At 41.8% G+C, this 20,702-nt stretch overlaps 1 protein-coding gene across 5 annotated transcripts in view; it reads right to left on the bottom strand.

Annotated features, from left to right (window-relative positions):
• C11H12orf75 (chromosome 11 C12orf75 homolog) overlaps positions 1 to 20,702 on the bottom strand; it is a 52,587-nt gene that overhangs the window by 23,898 nt on the left and 7,987 nt on the right. For all 5 annotated transcript variants that reach the window (XM_049694926.1, XM_049694924.1, XM_049694925.1 and 2 more), the window contains exon 2: positions 13,984 to 14,008. In XM_049694926.1, the coding sequence (XP_049550883.1) occupies positions 13,984 to 14,008 (25 nt within the window). The remainder of the gene's footprint in view (positions 1 to 13,983; positions 14,009 to 20,702) is intronic.

Below are 20,702 nucleotides of genomic sequence, written 5' to 3'. Positions count from 1 at the left end.
ACCAAAACACGGGGTTATAGGAGGCAAGGGACCAGATACCATCAATCAAATCACCTAAAAACAAAAAGTGAAAGGTAACTTTCACCAGTTTCCCTCCCCGCTCCCCCCGCTCCGGTCCCAATTTCACCACCATGGAGGCTGATGTCAATAAGGGGAAGGAAAGCCAGCACAAATTACCAAGGGGTCGACAACTGGAAACAACTACGTGGTCTAGCAACACAAAATCTGCTCTGGCCAGGGAAACTGTGCTGGACTCACCCTCCCCACATTCTGCAACGCAGGGGCGAGGACTCTGAGAAACGTCCTCCTTTGCCACCCGGCTCCCTGTTAGGTTCTACCAAATGGGATGCTCAGGAGACATAAAATGCAAAAAGAGGGGAAAGGGCTGCTCCTTCTAGCTCTGCGTGCTGCTCCAGCCTACTGCACCCCAGCAGCTGGTTCCAGTTTCCAGGACTGGCCCTGTTAACACTCCTTTTCAGGTCACTACAGCTCAAGTGGGTGGGCAGTGGCTACTATGTGGCCTCCAACTGTGGTTACTGCTGGATTACAACATTCAGCTGCGATTACACCAGCCTGGCAGTGCCCTCTCTCCAGAAGTCAGTGTCCCAGCCCCAGAGAACCGCTCCTCTTCCAGGTCCTAGATTCCAATAACCCCAACTTCCTTCCTTTGTCACTCCTGCCCTAGGAACAGTAGCCACTTCCTATTATAACTCTCCCTATGACCTCAGCCTTCCCTTCTTACATCCTCAATCCTCCATGACCTGTTTAACCAATTCCTAATAGTAATTTCTCTCTGCTAAAATATTTAATGTGGTTTCCTTTACCCTGACTGGACACGAACTGACACATTACTTGGTAGCAAGGGTAGGGTTTATCTCCCAGCCTTGCATTGAACGTGTCTCACTAAAGCACTTAAAGTACCTGTTATTTCCTGTTTATCAGGCCCAATTACCATGTCATCAGTGTATTGGACCAGTATGACGTGCTGTGGGACATCAGTAACATCAAGATACTGCCGAACAGAGGATGAACGGCAACACTGTGATGGTATACTGTTGGCCTTGCCAGGTAAAAGCAAACTGCTTCTGTTATCCTCGCAAACCAGTTCAGAGGTAAAGTATTCGCCAAAGGTTGCAAAACAGGAGCTAGGGGCTATGTTGAGTGTTTTCAATAAAGATATCACACCTTGAACAGCAGCTGAAATTGGAATCACCATTTCATCAAGTTTACAAGAATCCAAAGTCACTCTCTAAAATAAATCTGCCTTCCACATGGGCCAAAGAGGCAAGTTAAAAGGAGACATGAGAAGCGTCTTCATTTTTTCAAGTCTTTGGTGACGGCATCAATTTCTGCAACTCCACCAGGAATGCAGTATTCCTTTTTGTATATTATTCTGGTATAGAAGGGAAATTCCATAGGCTTCTACTTGACCCTTCCTACCAAGATAGCCTTTCCTTCACAGGTCAGAGAGCCAATGTGGGGATTCTTCCAGTTGCCAAATACATCTACTCTGATTATGAACTCACAAACTGAGGAAATAACCAGAGTATGGGATCTGCAGACTACTGGACTCACTGCAATTTTTAGGTTAGCCAAAATTCCATTTTTTACCTGACCACTATAAGCCCACACATGGACTGATCGCCCATAATGGCATTTGGGGTCCTCAGGTGTTAACAGCAACTCAGAGCCAGTGCCTAGAAATCGCTAAAAGGTCCAGGCACTTCCTTTTGTTCTGCACACAGTTGCTCTAGTAAATGAACACAAATCCTTTGGGGAAGATGTGAAAAAATATCTACCGTACATACATGTGGCCGTGTTTAAAATTCCCTCAAGGGAATGTGGCCTTAATTACTCTGAGTCTGACTTGGGTTTGAAAACTGGGTTAAGAGGCTATGCCTTTCCATTGTGATGACTCAGCTTAGCTTTCTGGCTCACAGACCAGAAGTCTTCCTCTTATAAAATATACAGAGGGAGAAAATGAACCCTTAGGTGGCCATCTTTCTCATCTATCCCTAGGGAGATTGTGATCAACTAGCTCTCATTAAAATTCCTTCCAGGATGAAACATTCTGCCTCTTCATCCCTGCTGTCTGTTATGGCAAGTGTGCCCACCTTGTCTTAGGTGGTTCAGTTCTTGGCCTCTGCTTCTCTGGGATCCCGTCACACCCAAGGAAACAAAGAACCCATCTCAAGGGCAGCATCTCCCAACTGTCATAGCCACGTTATAGAGGACAGTCATCTTGGATACTCCCTTCACTATGTGTCTCTCAATTTGCTCAGTCTCCTAGGGAAGGGGGTCTCCTCTGCAGTGGGGAGCAGCTCACACTTGAGAAATTCACACCAGCTTTCCTATCTCTTCAAGCCTTTGGATTCCTTTCTCTCCATCACACCAGAGAAGTTCTGACATACTCCTCCCCTGGTGAGAGCATAAGCTCCTTCAGTTTAGTTTCATCAACCAAGTTGACTAAACTGTTAAGAGTCCTAGCCATGCACCTAAACTAAATCTGGAATCTCTGTTAAATACAACAATATCAATAAATTCAGTCTCAGCATACACTGCTTCTCCTTGGTCTCACACCCTTAGAAGCCATTTCCATACGTATTCCTGAGGATTCTGGTAGAAGAAAATGCACAAGCCTGCAATTACTTTGCAGTATAAGCTCTTTCTTCCCAGGTCAGACATTGTGCTTGTCCCGTGGGAGCATCCTGAGATCTGATTCTATTTGTGGGTCCCGTAGCAATAAGGGGTGGTTGCAGTAGGTCCTGAGGGGGACAGGCACCCCCTAACAAGGCAATCACCCAGGCAAGGGGACCCAATTCCATGCCTCTTACCCAGCTGGTCTACCCCATTCTCAAAGGCCCTGCCAGGAAAACAGGAAGTTTCTGGCTGGCAAAGATGGGGAGAGAAAGTCAGCTCTTCATCATTAGCTTCACCTCCATTTTAATTTAGCCCAGTCTAGTGCTCTTGAGAGAGGAAATGGGAAATAGACGAGGCTACAACAGCTGTCTCTAATCTAACCAGGGACTAAATGGCCACAGACTAGCCCCTGCAATGTGTAACTGAATCTAAAACAGCTAACAGAGAAAGCCCGGCCACTTAACACAGTCTTAATGCCTTAATATCATGGCAAGAGAAGGTCACGGCCCCCCTCGATTTCTGGCGTCCCCAACTAAGTGAAGAGGAAGGCAGGGTGGAGTGTAAAGAGGCGGGTAGGCTGGCTTTTTTTATTCAGTGGTGTAAGCAACCACCCATTTGAATAATTTTGAGGGTCTGGAAAGGCTAAGATTTAAATATAGTTTAATTTTACCTGTTGGCTAAAGTTACAAATTCAAGTTCTCTATTATCCATCACATGTGCCTCAGTGTCAATGAAGGGAGAGGCACGTGAAAGAGGAGGCCGGGCCCCAGGGGAGGGGCTGGAACTAAGAGCTGGGGTTCGGGTATAAACAGGGTCCATTTCACAGCTGTGCCCAGGACACATTTTAGAAGGAAGACTTACTTCTTGGGTCCAAAGAGTAAAGGAGCGAAGAGGTACTGAAAGACCTCGATTAAGTTTAGCAAGTAGTGCCTCCATTTTTTTTTTTTTTTGGCGGTACGCGGGCCTCTCACTGCTGTGGCCTCTCCCATTGCGGAGAACAGGCTCCGGACGCGCAGGCTCAGCGGCCATGGCTCACGGGCCCAGCCGCTCCGCGGCATGTGGGATCTTCCCGGACCGGGGCACGAACCAGCGTCCCCTGCATCGGCAGGCGGACTCTCAACCACTGCACCACCAGGGAAGCCTAGTTCCTCCATTTTTAAATCCCCATGAGCCACTACTCTACAGAGTAAACTTGTGTAATAAACTTGTTTTTTTCCAGAGGGAGCATGACCGAAAGCCTCTTGGTAAATTGCTTTCTCTCGTCTCAAGACAGTGTCTTATTTCTGGGCATATACAGCATCTGAAAATTTGTGGAGTGATGTCACATTTAGAAAGAAAATGTAATAGTGCGATATTGTTTAATCAAAAGGTCACATCACATCTTTTGAAAAAAAACTTTTAAACCACAAGAACATTTCCTAAGAACCATGGAGCATATGTTAACAATTTGGGACCAGGTTTAAAAAATACACTGGGCATTTAATTACCATCGGGTCTCTCCTTGTTAACAAAGATTTAGCTTCTTTTATCAAAGGACAGGTGTTGGAGGAGAAACAATGTGTCCAAGTTAAAGCCATCCACTGAGTCTCATGATAATCTCCTAGAGTGAGATCACATGCTCCCAGTGTCTGACTCAGATTTTCGGCCACTGCATTCATAAAAATGTTTGCAGAGCAAAGTGTGATTGAGGGTAGACCACCAGTCCCTCATTTCCCCCCACTTTGGGGATTGCTGAAAAGCTAAATCCTCAGTTGATAGTTTAAAAATGACACATCTTGTTATAAAACAGAAACTAACACACCACTGTAAAGCTATTATACTCCAATAAAGATGTTAAAAAAAAAGACACACCTTTGCAGAGCAATATAGTGTTTAGTGATCGCTATCTTACCAAAGTTGCCCCTATTTGGGGCGATGTCAGAAAAAGAAAAAAAAAAAAAAAGCAACCGTTGGTTTCAAAACTGCTTTCTTATATCTCAGAGTTTCCACCAAATACTTCTAGCCTACTTCCTTTGAAGCCAGCGTGGCACTCTCCTCACACTTCTCAGATTGAGTATCTATACTGATCCAGATTCTCTAGGTCACTGCACACCCATCTGCTTCCTACTAGCTTTGCAGACCTTCTCCTAAATGAACCAGAGACACTGAATTTCTCTCTAACCATAAAGCTCTGACTTCTTTTAAGTCAAGGTTCCAGAAGGTGAGACACTTCCAAACCAGCTCCATGTCTGTGGTTGCTCTTTGGGGCTGGCTGGCTTTCCTCTGCCTGTCCTTTCTTCATTAATGTATTTCGTGCATATACCTATTTAAAGCTAACTCTCCACACAAAACACATAAACCTTTCCATCCATTTATACCGCTCTGTTACCATCCTATCAATAACGATCACTTCAATGAAGCGAGACCTTATTCAGAGTTACTACAGTAAATATAAACCACTACTTTTTTTCTTCTTCAGTAGCACATAGTAATCAAAATATTTTCGTCACAATATTTGCTTAGTTTCTGGGTTGTATAAAATAGCTGTCCCAAGTGACCTACAAAAAGGGTTTCAAAGGTAAAATAATGGAACCACAGCATGGACACATTATGTGCATTCTCTAGAACAAACACAGATGATAAACATCAGGCAGCCGCTAGCCACTCCAATTAATAGCTCCTCACGCACGGTGGCTACAGGTGCCTGAAAATTCAGAATGTTCTCACTGCCCTAGACTTCCAGAACGACATAGTTCTGTGGCAAAGAAAGGATTTATTTTTCACTTATTCATCAACAAAAATGTTCCAAATACAGAGCTATTCTTATTAGCGATGATCTAAAAAGCAGAAAAACAGGCTGCAGCCTTTTCTTTTTCCATATTTGCAGTGTCACTACAGAGGCCAAACTTATTTTGATTTGTAAACGGTACAATTTCAACACAGAAGCCTCAGGAGATCATGCGTGTAGCTCCAATGATCTATTTTTAGTTAGCATTCATGATCATCTTTTGGAATAAGCTTATTAATTGACAATGTTTACTTCCATTTGACACTACCATCCTCTAGATAAAGTGGAATCATTTAATTTTCTCTATAATATGTTTTTATGATGACCCCTCCTTTTCACGGAGGTTCCAATCGATTCTATCAAGCATTTAATTACATATGATATTGGACAGAATTAACAGTTTATCATTGACTGTTAGGGCCTATATGTAATCTCATTCATGTCTTCACAATTTCAAAACTTCTTAGGACAGTTAGCTTTAAGTCTCTCTCCTTGGATGGGTCCCTTTCTTTCTTCCAGAATGTACTACCGGAGAACATGAGTGACATTTGCTCTTTGTATGGGGTAATGGATCAAGAATTAAATTGCAATTTCCCTACCCCTCTTCTGTTCTCCTTCTAAGAAGCACACAGTGCTGGATTATTTCAACATTGGCTATAGAAGTATCCTTTGCTACAAAGCAGGCAGGAGTGTTCTCTCCCCTTTAAGAAACCTTGCTTTTCCCAGATGTATCACTTTTCTCAAAACCTTGGGAATAAGCAGCTTGTTTTCCCTCGTCCCAGGGTCTCCAAACAGGAGACAGAGCCAGAATGCTCCCAACCTCCCCAAAGCACTCCTTTAGATGGGGCCAATTTCATTTTCACTCAAAAACTCTCCTCGTTGGCATCAGCCCTGCCATAACAGCCCCGGACGCACTAAACATCTCGGCCCTGACTCAAAGGTTTTCTTCCTAACCGTCATTACCTTGGACAATTTTAAATCCCATGAAAACCACCTAAACGACCTCTTGCTTCACATTTTGCTGACTTCCTCTATCCCAGCAACTTTTACTGCTGCTCTAAGAACTTAATCCCAGGAGTGCTCCATGGAGCTTAGTTCCTGCAATTATTTCACCTCTGATATTTTAGAGTAGACAATCCCACTCCTTAGGGAAAAAAAAAATCCTTCTTTCTCCCCTCCCCACAATTCCCAAGAAGCCTCCAGCCCCAGCTCTCCCCATTCATCAGCCCCTTAGGGCTTCCCCTCCCCCTCTCTCTAGCACGTGCCTTGCAGTCAAGCATTTCAACCATACTTGCCGGTCACAACCAACCCCTCTCTATCCCTGAATGAACCCACTCAATTGCTTCTCTGCCTTTTATTCCACTGGGTCCCACCAAGGAAAATCTGACCATGTATTGATGAGCAACCAATGGGAATGTGAGATTTCTAACCACAGCAAGGCCCTCAATGCACTGGGTCTTCTGCCATCAGGGATTCATAACAGAGGCACTGCCAAATATTTTCAACAACCCTTAAACCACCTAATAATTCTAGCTACCATTTACGGGCGGGGGGCGGGGGGACAGGATGGGGGAGCAGGATAGCAACACATAATACCAAGTATTATCCTAGGAGCTGAATATACTGTACTAATAACCATCATAACCATTAAGCAGTTACTTAACCTCTCTGTGTCCCATCTCCTCATTTGTAAAATGAAAGAGCACTACTGTCTTCATCAGCCTGTTGGGGGTACTGAATGAGATAATGTACTTAAAGTGCTGGAAATCACTCTATGGTATGCAATTCTCAACAAAGATGAGCTATTAAAATTGAGAATGATGAGGATAATGATGAAGACGGTTACCCTGAACAGTTATTATTATCCCAATTTTACGGATAAGAAGATTAAAGACACAATATCACACAGCTAGTAAAGGATGGAGAGCAGTTTAAACAGAGGTCTGTCTGCTTCCAAAATGCATGCTTTTTCAATGCTACTTCCACCCCGGAAGACGGGTAGAATTTTTCAATGCTACCTCACTTCAGAAGACAGCCTTGCCTGCCATGTCACAGAGGAGAAACAAGGCTATCAGATACCCTCAGGCTTGTAATTAGGAGAGGGCTCAGCTGACACGGGTGTATATGACACGAGAAATTTATAAAGAATTCCAAGGAAACTCAAGATTAGAGATACATAATTCCATGTTTTAAAAAAGACAGAGCTGGGCTTCCCTGGTGGCGCAGTGGTTGAGAGTCCGCCTGCCGATGTAGGGGAGACGGGTTCGTGCCCCGGTCCGGGAAGATCCCACATGCTGCGGAGCGGCTGGGCCCGTGAGCCATGGCCGCTGAGCCTGCGGGTCCGGAGCCTGTGCTCCGCAACGGGAGAGGCCACAACAGTGAGAGGCCCGCGTAGCAAAAAAAAAAAAAAAAAAAAAAAAAGAGCTTCAGCATGTTTTTGTTGTTGTTTTAAAGATTTTTTTGTGTGATGTGGACCATTTTTAAAGTCTTTATTTAATTTGTTACCATATTGCTTCTGCTTTATATTTTGGGTTTTTTTGGCCTCGGGGCATGCGGGATCTCAGCTTCCCCGACCAGGGATTGAACCCGCATCCCCTGCCTTGGAAGGCAAAGTTTCAACCACTGGACTGCCAGGGAAGTCCCTTCAGCGTGTTTTATGATAACTCATTCCAAGATATTTTTCTCTATAGCTGTCACCTTCCATAACAATAAAATTACTTTACCCAGAAAAAAATCTTAATGAAATATCACTTTACAAGTTTTAAGTGAAAGAAGTATTTGAATAACCTTGTTTAAATTGAGTGGCCATGAGCTTTTATGTTCAACAGCAGACATTAAATTTGAGTCAACTTGTTATTCAACATATATTTGGAAAATTCACATATATAGAATATATGTATTATTAAAAATCAAGAGATTTTTTTTTTAAATAACATGGAAGGTGACCTACATGGAGAAGCTGCTTCTCTTCTGCCTGCCCAGTTATAATTCTCTCCCATTCTGGTAACAGCATCACCACTCTCCCACTGTTTAGCCATATGGTTAGGTGAGGTTAATGACACCAATTGGCTGCAGCAGCGGGCACGTGACCCAGGCCTGGCCAATGAGAGCCCACGTTCCCCTGGCCCACTGACTGGTTCAGGGAGAGGCACCTGACCCCACGTCCTAGCCAGGGAAAGCCTAGCCCTAGGACTTTTGATCAAACTACGGAGAAAGAGAAGCTCTTTTTCTACAGGAATTATTAAGCTGACGAGATAGAAACTGGCCATCTCCATCACCACTGGGGGAAAGCTGCCTTAGCATGGAGCCAAAAACAGGAAAGTAGAGATGAGAGTTTCTTCCTGTCATTCAATCACCTGGATCCAGCTGTGACTAAGGCCTAACCCTTGGAAGTTTTCCGTTACACATGCCAATAAATTCCTTTATGTTTGTTTGTTTAGGCCAGTTTAAGCTGGGCTTCTGCCATTTCCAACCAAAAATATCCCAACACGACCTATTTGTGCCAAATAGCTAAGATAATTCGCAGAAATAAAATAAAAGCATGGCTGGGGTAAGATGGGAATAAAGACACAGACCTACTAGAGAATGGACTTGAGGATATGGGGAGGGGGAAGGGTAAGCTGTGACAAAGTGAGAGAGTGGCATGGACATATATACACTACCAAATGTAAAATAGATAGCTGGTGGGAAGCAGCCCCATAGCACAGGGAGATCAGCTCGGTGCTTTGTGACCACCTGGAGGGGTGGGAAAGGGAGGGTGGGAGGGAGGGAGACGCAAGAAGGAAGAGATATGGGAACATATGTATATGTATAACTGATTCACTTTGTTATAAAGCAGAAACTAACACACCATTGTAAAGCGATTATACTCCAATAAAGATGTTAAAAAAAATAAATAATAAAAGCATGGTTGATTCGCAGGTTTGTGAAAATAGCCAAATGTCATCACATTGAATTTACTTCTGTTTTGTTCTGCATGTTAGTGTACTGTGATTTATTTTTGAAAAGAGAGGGAGAGAAAAAAGAAAGTCTCGGGCTACCCTGGTGGCGCAGTGGTTGAGAGTCCGCCTGCCCATGCAGGGGACACGGGTTTGTGCCCCGGTCCGGGAAGATCCCACATGCCGCGGAGCGGCTGGGCCCGTGAGCCATGGCCGCTGAGCCTGCGCGTCCGGAGCCTGTGCTCCGTAGTGGGAGAGGCCACAACAGTGAGAGGCCTGCGTACCGCAAAAAAAAAAAAAGTAAGTCTCACTCCCTGATATACATGTGGGTCTGTCTTATAATGATTAAATTTCTATATATCTTCACCCATGCTTTCCTCCTTATCTCAAGTTGCTAAGGGGACCCCTCTATGTTTTTAATCCTTCTTGCATGTTGTAGAATCTATGTACATTGATAACTCCCTCAGCCACACAGATAACACCTCCCCAAACTACCCTCAGCTCTTCGTACTCAACTTGCTCCTACCCTTTTGCCTATGGGCACACCTACCTCTCCTCCATGTAAAAAATAAACAGAAAAAGAAAAACAGACTTCAATATACAAAATCATCCATACACATAACTAGGCAGAAATAATCACAAAGAAACGGAAGAAAACAGTGTAAAATATAAATGATGATTGTCTCTGGTGGGAGGATAATAGCTGATTTTTTCTTTTTAAAAAAAATGCTTTTCCATACTTTCTGAACTTCCTTAGTATTCCTTTTATAACAAATATATTTCTTGGGACTTCCCTGGTGGTCCAGTGGTTAAGACTGCGCTTCCACTGCAGGGGGCACGGGTTTCAATCCCTGGTTGGAGAACTAAGATCCCACAAGCCACACGGCATGGCCAAAAAAAAAAAAAAGAAATGTATTTCTTAAAATATGCTTCCTCTTTAAGCTACTAACATCTTTCTATCCCTTACTGCCTTTTTGTTGTAAAACAAAAGACCAGGCATCCCTTCCTCACTCCTAAGTTCGCTTTCACCCTGACTCCATCAGAGAACTCACATCACCCAACTGAAACCAAGTGACCAGTGTGGCTGTCACTCTACATGCACTGGCTTCTCCTCTCCCTTTAGCCCATGTGATCTCTTTGGATCATCAGCCATCCCTTCCCTTGGCTCAAGTTTGAAACCACAGGGTCATCTTCGCCTCAGATTTTCCTTTCCTTTACTTCCCCGTTCAGTCATTCAACGGGTCTTATCAATTGTATTTCCGAGTGCGCCTTGAACACACCACCTCTGCTCCTTTCCAGTGTCCTGTCTGCTGTCTAACCCTCTCGTGGCCTCAGCGCCATTAATCCCCTGTGCCTCCACCCCTCCCCCATCTCACATATCCCACTGCCTTGGGAGTCATCACCCTAAAGCTCAAACACAGTCATGTAATTCCCCACCTTAAAATTCTGAATGGCTCTTGAATGCATATAAAAACCAAGTACAATGACCGGCCTGACACCAAAGGCCCTCCACAAGCCGGCTCCAGCCCACCAGCCTCATCTTCCACCTCTGCTGAGCCTACACCACAGGCTCAGGGCAGACTGGTTGACTTCCCAGAAGAGCTGGGGCTCTCCTGCACCCATGTGCCTCCTTTCATGCTCTTTCTCCTGCCCTGGGTTGCCATCCTTCTCCTTCCTACACAAACTCTTACTCACCCTTCAAGACCCAGACAAGCATTAAAATTTGACTATTTAATAATTAACTATTTTAATAATTAACACTTAAAATCACACTGTATTTTGGTCCCCAGTAGCCACTGACCTACTTTAGGGCAGAAATATCATTTTATTTGTTATTAAATCCTGGCTTCTTGCCTATAGAAAACAGGCAAATAAACAGGTAAGTGGAGATATAATAAAAATCCCAAACCTTCCCTAGAGAACTATTTTTATTATATATTAAGGGAGTAATCATAACGTTTCTGACTTGTAAAAAACAATCGTAATTCCCCCCCGAAAGACTTTTACGTGGTCTGTACACTATGGTGGTTGCCCTATTTGAAGTTCTGTACTCTTAGCAACCATTACGTGAGTTTGGCCACTTCTTTTGCCTTGAAATCAGTGTCTTCAGATTTAAAACAAAAAGAAAAAATTTAAATCTTCATAATATAAGTTTAAATTGTCTTAATTTCTTAGCTCCTTTCATGGCACCCCCTAATTTCATAGCACCCCCCAATGTTATGGTCAAGATTTATAAATCTACAGCTTCTGATTTTTTTCTTAAAAAAGGGTTTGAATATACCTTTTGTGCAAAGAAAAATAATACTATAATATTCTTCAATTTTTTCCAATTAAATTTACCATATTTATTTTTTAAAGGGTCATTTATTGAGTAAAATTACATCTTTTTAGTTATAGAACCTATGAGGTACACAAAGCCACAGAAAGTTTAAATTCTAGAGAATTCAGGATTTTAGAAAGTAGTTAAATGGCATCTCATGTCCTGGAGTAGTTAATGTTGACAAAATGTCCACAAAGGTATCACTAAATCTTCTTAGAAATTTCCATGCTTCTGAAAGAAAGAGGAAGTCATGAAATCAATCTCTCCTTAAAGAGAAATGATGGAATTCATTTATTAAACACTATGTCCACAGCACGATACTATTAACTAGAGGGGACTTCTCTCAGTTCCCAAGGGAGAAAAGACAAGGAGATAAATAACACTATAAGCCCAATATGACATATCATAAGACAGGTCCGAGCTGCTGTAAAAGTTCAGAAGAGGAAGACATATCCAGTAGAGAGATCCAGGAAGTTCTTCTCGTAAAGGATAAGATATAAACCCAGGAGAACAGATAGAATTTTCACAGACAGAATTGGGGAAAATGCCATTCCAGGCAGAGGGAACAGCAAAAAAAAACAAGGAGCCAAGACAGGAAACAGGAGGTCAGTTTGAGACCATGAGAGTGGTCTCAGAGCAGGACTTCAGCTCACCTCTGGGTCCTTGGCCTCATTCACTCTCTAACTGCAGGGTTTCCTTCCCCCTAAAGGCTGAAACCTAAAGGGCCTTCCTATTCCCAAAGGATTCTGGGCTCAATCCCGTGGGCAGTGGAGACTAATCAAAAGTTGGGAGTGGAGGGCCTAAAAGGGCAGGGGATTAATATGGCAACAACAACATATAGAGGGAGAGACTGAAGAGAGACCCAGATACTGCAATAACAGGAACAGGTAAGGATGCTGAACACATTGTTGCTAAACGTTTTGGTAATGAACTCAACCACTGCAACCAGGACACTGAAGCATTCTATACTGCCTCCTTTTATATGGGACTCGAAAGTCCCATATAAAAAGCTTATTTAATTCCCAAAAAACTTTACAACCCTATTCTAATCTTCTCCAGATTCCTTTTTATAATTAAAAAAAAAGCCCAACTCTGCTTTTGACGAAAGCTTTTAAGGCCCACCACTCCATTTGCCCCTGCTGTGAAAGCCTTTAAGAAAGCTGGGAACTCGTACATGTGTGCTGGCGGGGAAGATACAGCCAGGCGCTCCTCTGCCCATGCACAGGAGCCTTCACCCCAGCCCCACTCCCAATAAAAACCAAAGCTGCTCACCCCTTCCTTCACTCAGACTGAATGGACCAGTTCGGGAGCCACCCTGCTCTCCCCAGAAAGCCTCATTATGTGAGCAATACACCTTTTCCTACCCTCTTGGTGTGTGTGTGGCACCATCGGTCTTGACATCCAAACCAACTGGGGTGGCTTGGGCAGAGGTTGATTCCACAATCCATGGAGTGACTGCAAACACTCTTTTTGTTGTTGTCGTTCTTGGGGTTCTCCATCCCCACCTTCTCCCTCCCCCAATCCCAATGTCCAGCTCCCTCATGGCACTTTTTTTTTTTTTTCCAGAACTGCTGATTTTTATTTATTTTTTTCACTGAAGTATAGTTGATTTACAATGTTGTGTTAGTTTGTGGTATACAGCAAAGTGATTCAGTTATATATTTTCTTCATATTCTTTTCCATTATGGTTTATTACAGAATATTGAATACAGTTTCCTGTGCCACAAACCCTCTTAAATAGTGAACTACTACAATGTCCTTACTATACCTAGATTTGAGGTAGGAAGATGCAAAGAAGGGGCATGATGGAAACACTGAAAGGGTCCTGTGGTATGAAGTTCAACTCAATATTGATTACCTTGAATGGTCATATACATTCACTCAAACGTCTAATTATCGACTTTAAAACGATTCAGCGTGCATTTGGTAAATGCTTGGCTCCAGGCCCTCCTCACGGGCTAAACTCTAAGATGTTGCATAGTCATAGGAGCTAGGTGCTTAATTTTTCCATAATCACTTGCTTGCAATTAGAAGAAATCTCTACACAAGCTGGTATAGAAACAGAGTTAAACATTTCCCTTTCTTAAAGCTCTGAGTTAAAATGCTAGGGCAACTGAAACGCTAAAATGAAAAGTCACAAATAAACCCATTCTTCAAATAGCCCTTTAGTTAGAAACCAAACAATAATCTTAATTTGTGCTCAGTACAGAAAGTACTTCCATGTCTTTTCAGCCAAACCTACATATCTAAAGGTCATAACCATGAAAACAGTGTCTTCCTCAGAAAGAGTTTAGAAAATCATAATATTAAGTACTTACACATCTTTAGCTGCTCCTGCAGGGCCTAGAAAAAAAGAAAAAGATAGCTTTCCATTATCTTGATAGTATTGCTACAAAAATCTTAAGCCCAATACCCAACTAAAATAATATTTTATAAGAGATGAGTTGAGAATATGATTTTTTGAAAGATCATTTTAAAAAAAGAAAAGGAGAGCAGGAAAATCATAAAATCCAAATCTTCGGTTTAGAATTTATTCTGCCCATTTTTAACAATTCCTATAAATTATAAGGTGTTGTTTCTGAAAGGGATTTTACAAACCGCCCAAACTAATCTGCTCATTTTACAGATGAGCAGATTAGGAAACTGACAGATTTGAGAAATATTTTCTTTTCTAAGCTAGTACCTACATGGAACTGTTATAAGTCACGCTATGTACTAATCATAAAGTAAAGCAAAGTCACAAGACAAAATGGAGGTGATGTCCTAAATAAATTAGCAAGACTCAAGGATGCCAGCCCAGCTCCAAAAGGAGTAACATACATTTCTAACTCTGCTTCTATTTGCTACTGAACCCTCTCATTTCTGCTTCCCACTCACGTGCCAAAAACAACCCATCTCTTTTGGACCCCAGTCCTATCACTTAACACAGATTCTCTGCCCACAGCACAGTTCCATCTGCACTTCCTCCCCCTAATATCCTTACCTGAACAATACAGAACTTGGTTCCAACTTTACAAGCCACATGGCATTAAGTATACTTTAATCTCTTAAAAACTCACTTCCCTCTTGTGACAAATGAGGAAAATAAGAATACCTTTCTCAAAGGTTATTGTGAAGTTCTTTAAAAGATGTATATCCTTATCAAAATACTAATGACATTTTTCAAAGAAATAGAACAAATAATCCTAAAATTTTTATGGAACCACAAGAGACCCTGAATTGCCAAAGCAATCTTGAGAAAGAACAAATCTGGAGGCATCATGCTCCCTGATTTCTAACTATATGACAAAGCTACAGTAATCAAAACAGTATGGTATTGGCAAAAAACAGGTACACAGATCAAGGGAACAGACTAGAGAAACCAAAAATAAACCCATGCATACATGGTCAATTAATTTATGACAGATGAGGCAAGAATATACAATAGGGAAAGGACAGTCTCTTCAATAAATGGTGTCGGGAAAACTGGACAGTCATATGCAAAAGAATGAAACTAAACTATTATCTTACATCATATGTAAAAATTAACACAAAATGGATTAAAGACTTAAATGTAAGACCTGATACCATAAAAACTCCTGGAGGAAAACGCAGGTGGTAAGCTACTTGACACCAGTCTTGGAAATTAATGCTTGGATCTGATTCCAAAAGCAAAGGCAACAGAAGCAAAAGTAAACAAGTGGGACTACATCAAATTTTAAAACTTCTGCACAGCAAAGGAAACCATCAACAAAATGAAAAGACAACCTACTGAATGGGAAAAAATATTTCTAAATCACATATCTGATTGGGGTTAATATTCTAAATATATAAAGAACTCATGAAACTCAATAGCAAAAAAGAGAAAGAGAGAGAAACCAACCTGATTTTAAAATGCACAAACATCTGAATAGAAATTTTTCCAAAGAAGATATACAGATGGTCAACAGGCACATGAAATGATGCTCAATATCACTAATCATCAGAGAAATGCAAATCAAAACTACAAGATATCACCTCACACCTGTTAGAATGGATACTATCAAAAAGACAACAAATAACAAGTATTGGTAAGTGATCTGGAAAAAAGGGGGCACCAGTGCATACTGTTGGTGGGAATGTAAATTGGTGCAGCCACTACGGAAAACAGTATGGAAGTTCCTCAAAAAATTAAGAACAGAAGTACCATACAATCCAGCAATTCTACTCCTGGGTATTTATCCAAAGAAAACAAGAACACTAATTCAAAAAGATATATACACCCCTATGTTCATTGCAGCATTACCCACAATAGCCAAGATTGAAAACAAGTGTCCATTGCTGGATAAATGGATTAAGGAGATGTGAGATATATATAGATATACCTATATATATAAGAGGCTAGAATAATAGAATTCTACTCAGCAATAAAAAAAAGAAGGAAATCTTGCCACTTGCAAAAACATGGACGGACCTTGAGAGAATTATGCTAAGCAAAATAAGTCAGAGAAAGACACATACCATGTGGTTTCACTTATATGTGGAATCTAAAAAACAAAACAAATGAAAACAAAACAAAAGTCAAAGATACAGAGAAAGGAATGGTGGTTGCCAGAGGGGAGGTGGGTTAGGGAATGGGCAAAACAAGTGACAGGGGTCAAGAGATATAAACTTCCAGTTCTAAAATAAATAAGTCATGGGGATGTCACGTACAGCACAGTGACTACAGTCAATAATACTATAGAGCATACTTTAAAGTTGCCAAGACAGTAAATCCTAAAAGTTAACTATGCATGGTGACAGATGGTAACTAGACTTATTGTGGTGATGATCTCACTGTGTATACAAATACGGAATCATTTCATTGTACACCTGAAACCAATACAATGTTATATGTCAATGACACCTCAGTAAAAAAAATTTAATAAATTTTAAAAATTATAAAAAGATGTAAACAGCACAAAGTCTGGCACATAAAAATAGCTCACTAAGTTGTTATTATTAGCAGTCACATTTTCCTTAATATCTCAATTTCCATATCTATGAAATGGGAATTAAATTAACTTCTGCACAAGTCACAGAGGTGTGAAAATAAAGGAAAATGTGCTACAAAATAAACAAGTAAGTCTGCAAAGAAGTTATTGCCAAAATTGTAAAAACTGTACCCCAGTGATATTAATCTAGGATCTATAATTCTGCAAATTCAAAGCAGAGCATAAAGGTAATCAAGACTATGTCTCAAATAAATTCTTTTAAGGCTTTGACCAAACCTGAACTTTGTAACAAACTTGAGTCTTTACTCAGGGAAGAGTAACATTTCTGTTCCCACAATTCTCATTAAAATTATATAAATAAAAACTGCTTTGGAATCTGAGATCATAAAACCAAAAAAGAAAAACGTAAAATTTTTAAAACCTTAACATAGGAACAGTGGAGTGTTTTGATAGGTAAAAATAAAGGATTAGTGCCACCAAAAACCCATAAAAATTAATGTTTTATTTCAGAGTCAAAACAAGCATAAGAATCTGGAAGAAAGTCTAAAAAGAAAATAAATATCCTTATTTTCTTATTTTCATTTTCATGGAAAAGGACAGGGAATGATTGGGGGGTTGCTGCACTCAGGGGAAGGGAGAGCTGGAGGTGTTGGGAACTGATTCTGTGACATCTTACAGAGAGAAGAAAGCGATCATGATGGGTCGTGAGTGCTGGGCCTTTAGAGATAAAGGGCCATCAGGCACAAGCCACAGGGAGGGCACAGCAGACAGAAGCTGCCCCACTGTGTCTCAGGGAATGGCAGCAGGGTGGTAGGGAAAGAACAGCGTGGAACTGGAAGGCAGAAGACCCAAGTAAAATTCCTGCTCCAGTATTTGTTTGACAGTCACTAGTTCACCCAGCTTCAGTTTCTAATACTGGGCCGACAAAGGCAGCTGAGAAGACAAAGTACAATAAATGGCTGTGAAATTCACTTCAAAACAGCCACACGTTGCCTCCTCAGTACCTATTTTAATCAGCCACCAGCAACCCTGCATCCACTTCACCTTGACTGCACCAGGCTCCAGGCACCCTTATGGCCTCTTCCCTGCTGGGTTCACCATCTAACATCCCAGCAGGCTCAAGGCAGATGCCAGGTACTACCTTCCAGAAGGAAGTCAGCAGGCCATTTCTTCTGTTCTCAAATGTCCCTCATTTAAAGGGCAACGTCTATTTAATAACTGCAAAGTGAAGGAGACCAAGAAGTTAAAAACACTAAATCCAGTATATACATATGACTGTAATGTACACTCCATCTTTATAAAAGGGAAGAAGTTGTGCATCTTCTTAGGAGCAAGGTAGCAGGGGGTTAATGATAAGGTTATAACCAGGGCAGGTAGAACACGACTCCCAACACACAGCTTCACAGAGAAAAAGGGAAAAAAAAGACGACTGTAATTGTTGAAACCCTCAGCAAAACTATCAGAATATCTAGGCATATAAAATGTGAAATATCTCTTTGTTCTGCAAAAGTATAAAATCATTAGAAATAGAAGAAAAATTCTGATTACCCTCAGTGCAACATTTTAATCACACTTCACCTATGTATTGATTATAATTAACCAGACGGAGAGTTCTTCTCTAGATAATTCATGCAAAAGATCCTTTGACTACAACTATTCAGATAGTGCCAAAATCCCATTTGCTTTAAGTTATGTTTATGGTTCATGTGATTCATCATTTATTGAACAAATATTTATAGTGGTGTAGCTACTTCTTTCAAGCCGTCTGGGATAGAACATTTGTTCCTGTTAGTACCACTTCATTTCCTGCCAAAATGACTCTTTACTATTTGAACATAGCCGTGGTACCTTAATATAAGGGAGGCAAGGTAAAAATGTTTCTTGTGTGATAAAAGCACCACAAAATATATAGACCATTAGAATTTTTGTCAGTCAAAAGATTTAATGACTATTTTCCTAAATTGTAGTACTGATAATTATAATTTTAAATATCTTCCTAAAAAGTAGAAGGGGGGAAGGTCTGCTCTCAGAAAAGTATCATATACAGTTCCAGTGACAAATATTGTAAATGGTTAGGGTATGTAAAGAAGAATATTTCCTTCTGAATGTAACTGTTTCTTTAACACTTAAAGATTATTGCTTGTTCACAATATCACTTCACCGTTATTATGTACACCGTTGGTTTTTTTTTTTTGGCCGCTCTGCATGGCACGTTGGATTCGCCGACCAGGGATCGAACCTGTGCTCCCCGCAGTGGGAGCATGGAGTCTTAACCACTGGACTGCCAGGGAAGTCTATACCTTTTATCAACACTTTCATCAAAAGATTTTAAAATTGTATTCATGATTCTCCAAGTCAAAAGCCTCAGTCACTGAAAAATGCATAGCAAATTCAATTTATTTTAAACATTTAAAAAACTTAATCTGATATTGAGGAGTCATAGAAAGATATTTGATCTTTGTTCCCCATTCCTGGCACAGAGCTTCTAGAACCCTTGGAATTTCCTGAGAGATAGGGGTGATAGGAACCTCTTTCATTCCAATGAGGAGACTCTTGGCAGCCCCTACACAGCTTCAGGACGGGAGCTGGTCACCAGAAAAGGCAAGGCTTGATTAGAAGCTTGGAACTTTCAGCCCCATTCCCTGTCCTCCTGGGAAAAGAGAGGGGCTGGAGATTAAGTTAATCAGCAATGGCCAATGATTTGAACAGTCATGCCTATGTAGTGAAACCTCCATAAAAACCCCTATAAGGGGCTTCCCTGGTGGCGCAGTGGTTGAGAGTCTGCCTGCCCATGCAGGGGACGCGGGTCCGTGCCCCGGTCCGGGAAGATCCCACATGCCGCGGAGCGGCTGGGCCCGTGAGCCATGGCCGCTGAGCCTGCGCGTCCGGAGCCTGTGCTCCGCAACGGGAGAGGCCACAACAGTGAGAGGCCCACGTACCGCAAAAACAAACAAACAAAAAAACCCTATAAGGACAGGGTTCTGAGTTGAACACATCCATGTGCCAGGAGGGGGAAGCCCCCAACTCCATGGAGACAGAGACCCCCTGCCCCTGAGACCCTTAACATGTCCCCTGTACCTCTTCATCTGGCTGTTCATTTGTGTCCTTTATAAGAAACTGGTATGTTTAAACCAGTAAGAAAAGTGCCTTCCTGAACTCTGTGAGGCATTCTAGCAAATTGTCAAATCTGAGGAGGGGGGCTGTGAGAACCCCCAAATTTGCTGCCAAGTCAGATGGCAATGCAAGTAAGCTGGGGACCTGATCCTTGCTACTGGCATCTGAGGTGAGACCATCTCGGGGGACTGAGCCCTCAAACCTGTGGTGACAGACACTAACTCTGGGTAGGAGCATCAGAATTGAACTGGATGGTAGGACAGCCCAGTTGGTGTACGAGAACTGGAGAAGTGGATAGCATCTGGAGGGAATAAACCTCTCAGATATTCTTCATGTTTTACAAAAATCAGGTACCCCCATAAAAATCGGGTACCCCCTGAACAACCTTGAAATGCTTTATGAATCACACCAAGATTAAGTTGCACTGTATTTGCTTCAGCAAATAATTATTTATGCTCCAGGTATAGTTTGTAAACTATATTTTCTTATTTTATCCCATTCCCAGAACAAGTGCAGAAAAAGCCTTGTGTATTAGTTCCACAGCGCTGCTGTAACGAATCACCCCTAGTTGGGTGGCTTAAATCAACAGAAATACGTGCTCTCAGAATTCTGGAGGCCAGAAGTACAAAATCAAGGTGTCAGGAGTTCCCAACTACCTACAGAGGCTCCGGGGAAGAATCCGTTCTAGGCCTCTTAGCATCTGGTGGCAGTAGGCCCTCCTTGGCATTATTTGGCTTGTGGCCACATAGTGCATTTTCTGTTCTACACCTGTCCTCACACCACCTTCTCTCTGTATCTCTGTCTTCTCCTCGTCTGTCTCTTATAAGGAAACTTATCACTGGATTTAGGGCCTACCCAGACAACCTAGGATGATGTCCTCATCTCAAAATTCTTCATTTAATTATACCTGCAAAGACCCTTTTTCGAAACAAGATAGCATTCACACATTCCAGGGATTAGGATGCGAACAT

The sequence above is a fragment of the Orcinus orca genome, chromosome 11 (assembly GCF_937001465.1).
Source record: "Orcinus orca chromosome 11, mOrcOrc1.1, whole genome shotgun sequence".
In the NCBI taxonomy this organism is placed as follows: domain Eukaryota; kingdom Metazoa; phylum Chordata; class Mammalia; order Artiodactyla; family Delphinidae; genus Orcinus; species Orcinus orca.
This window is presented reverse-complemented; position numbering and strand designations above follow the sequence as displayed.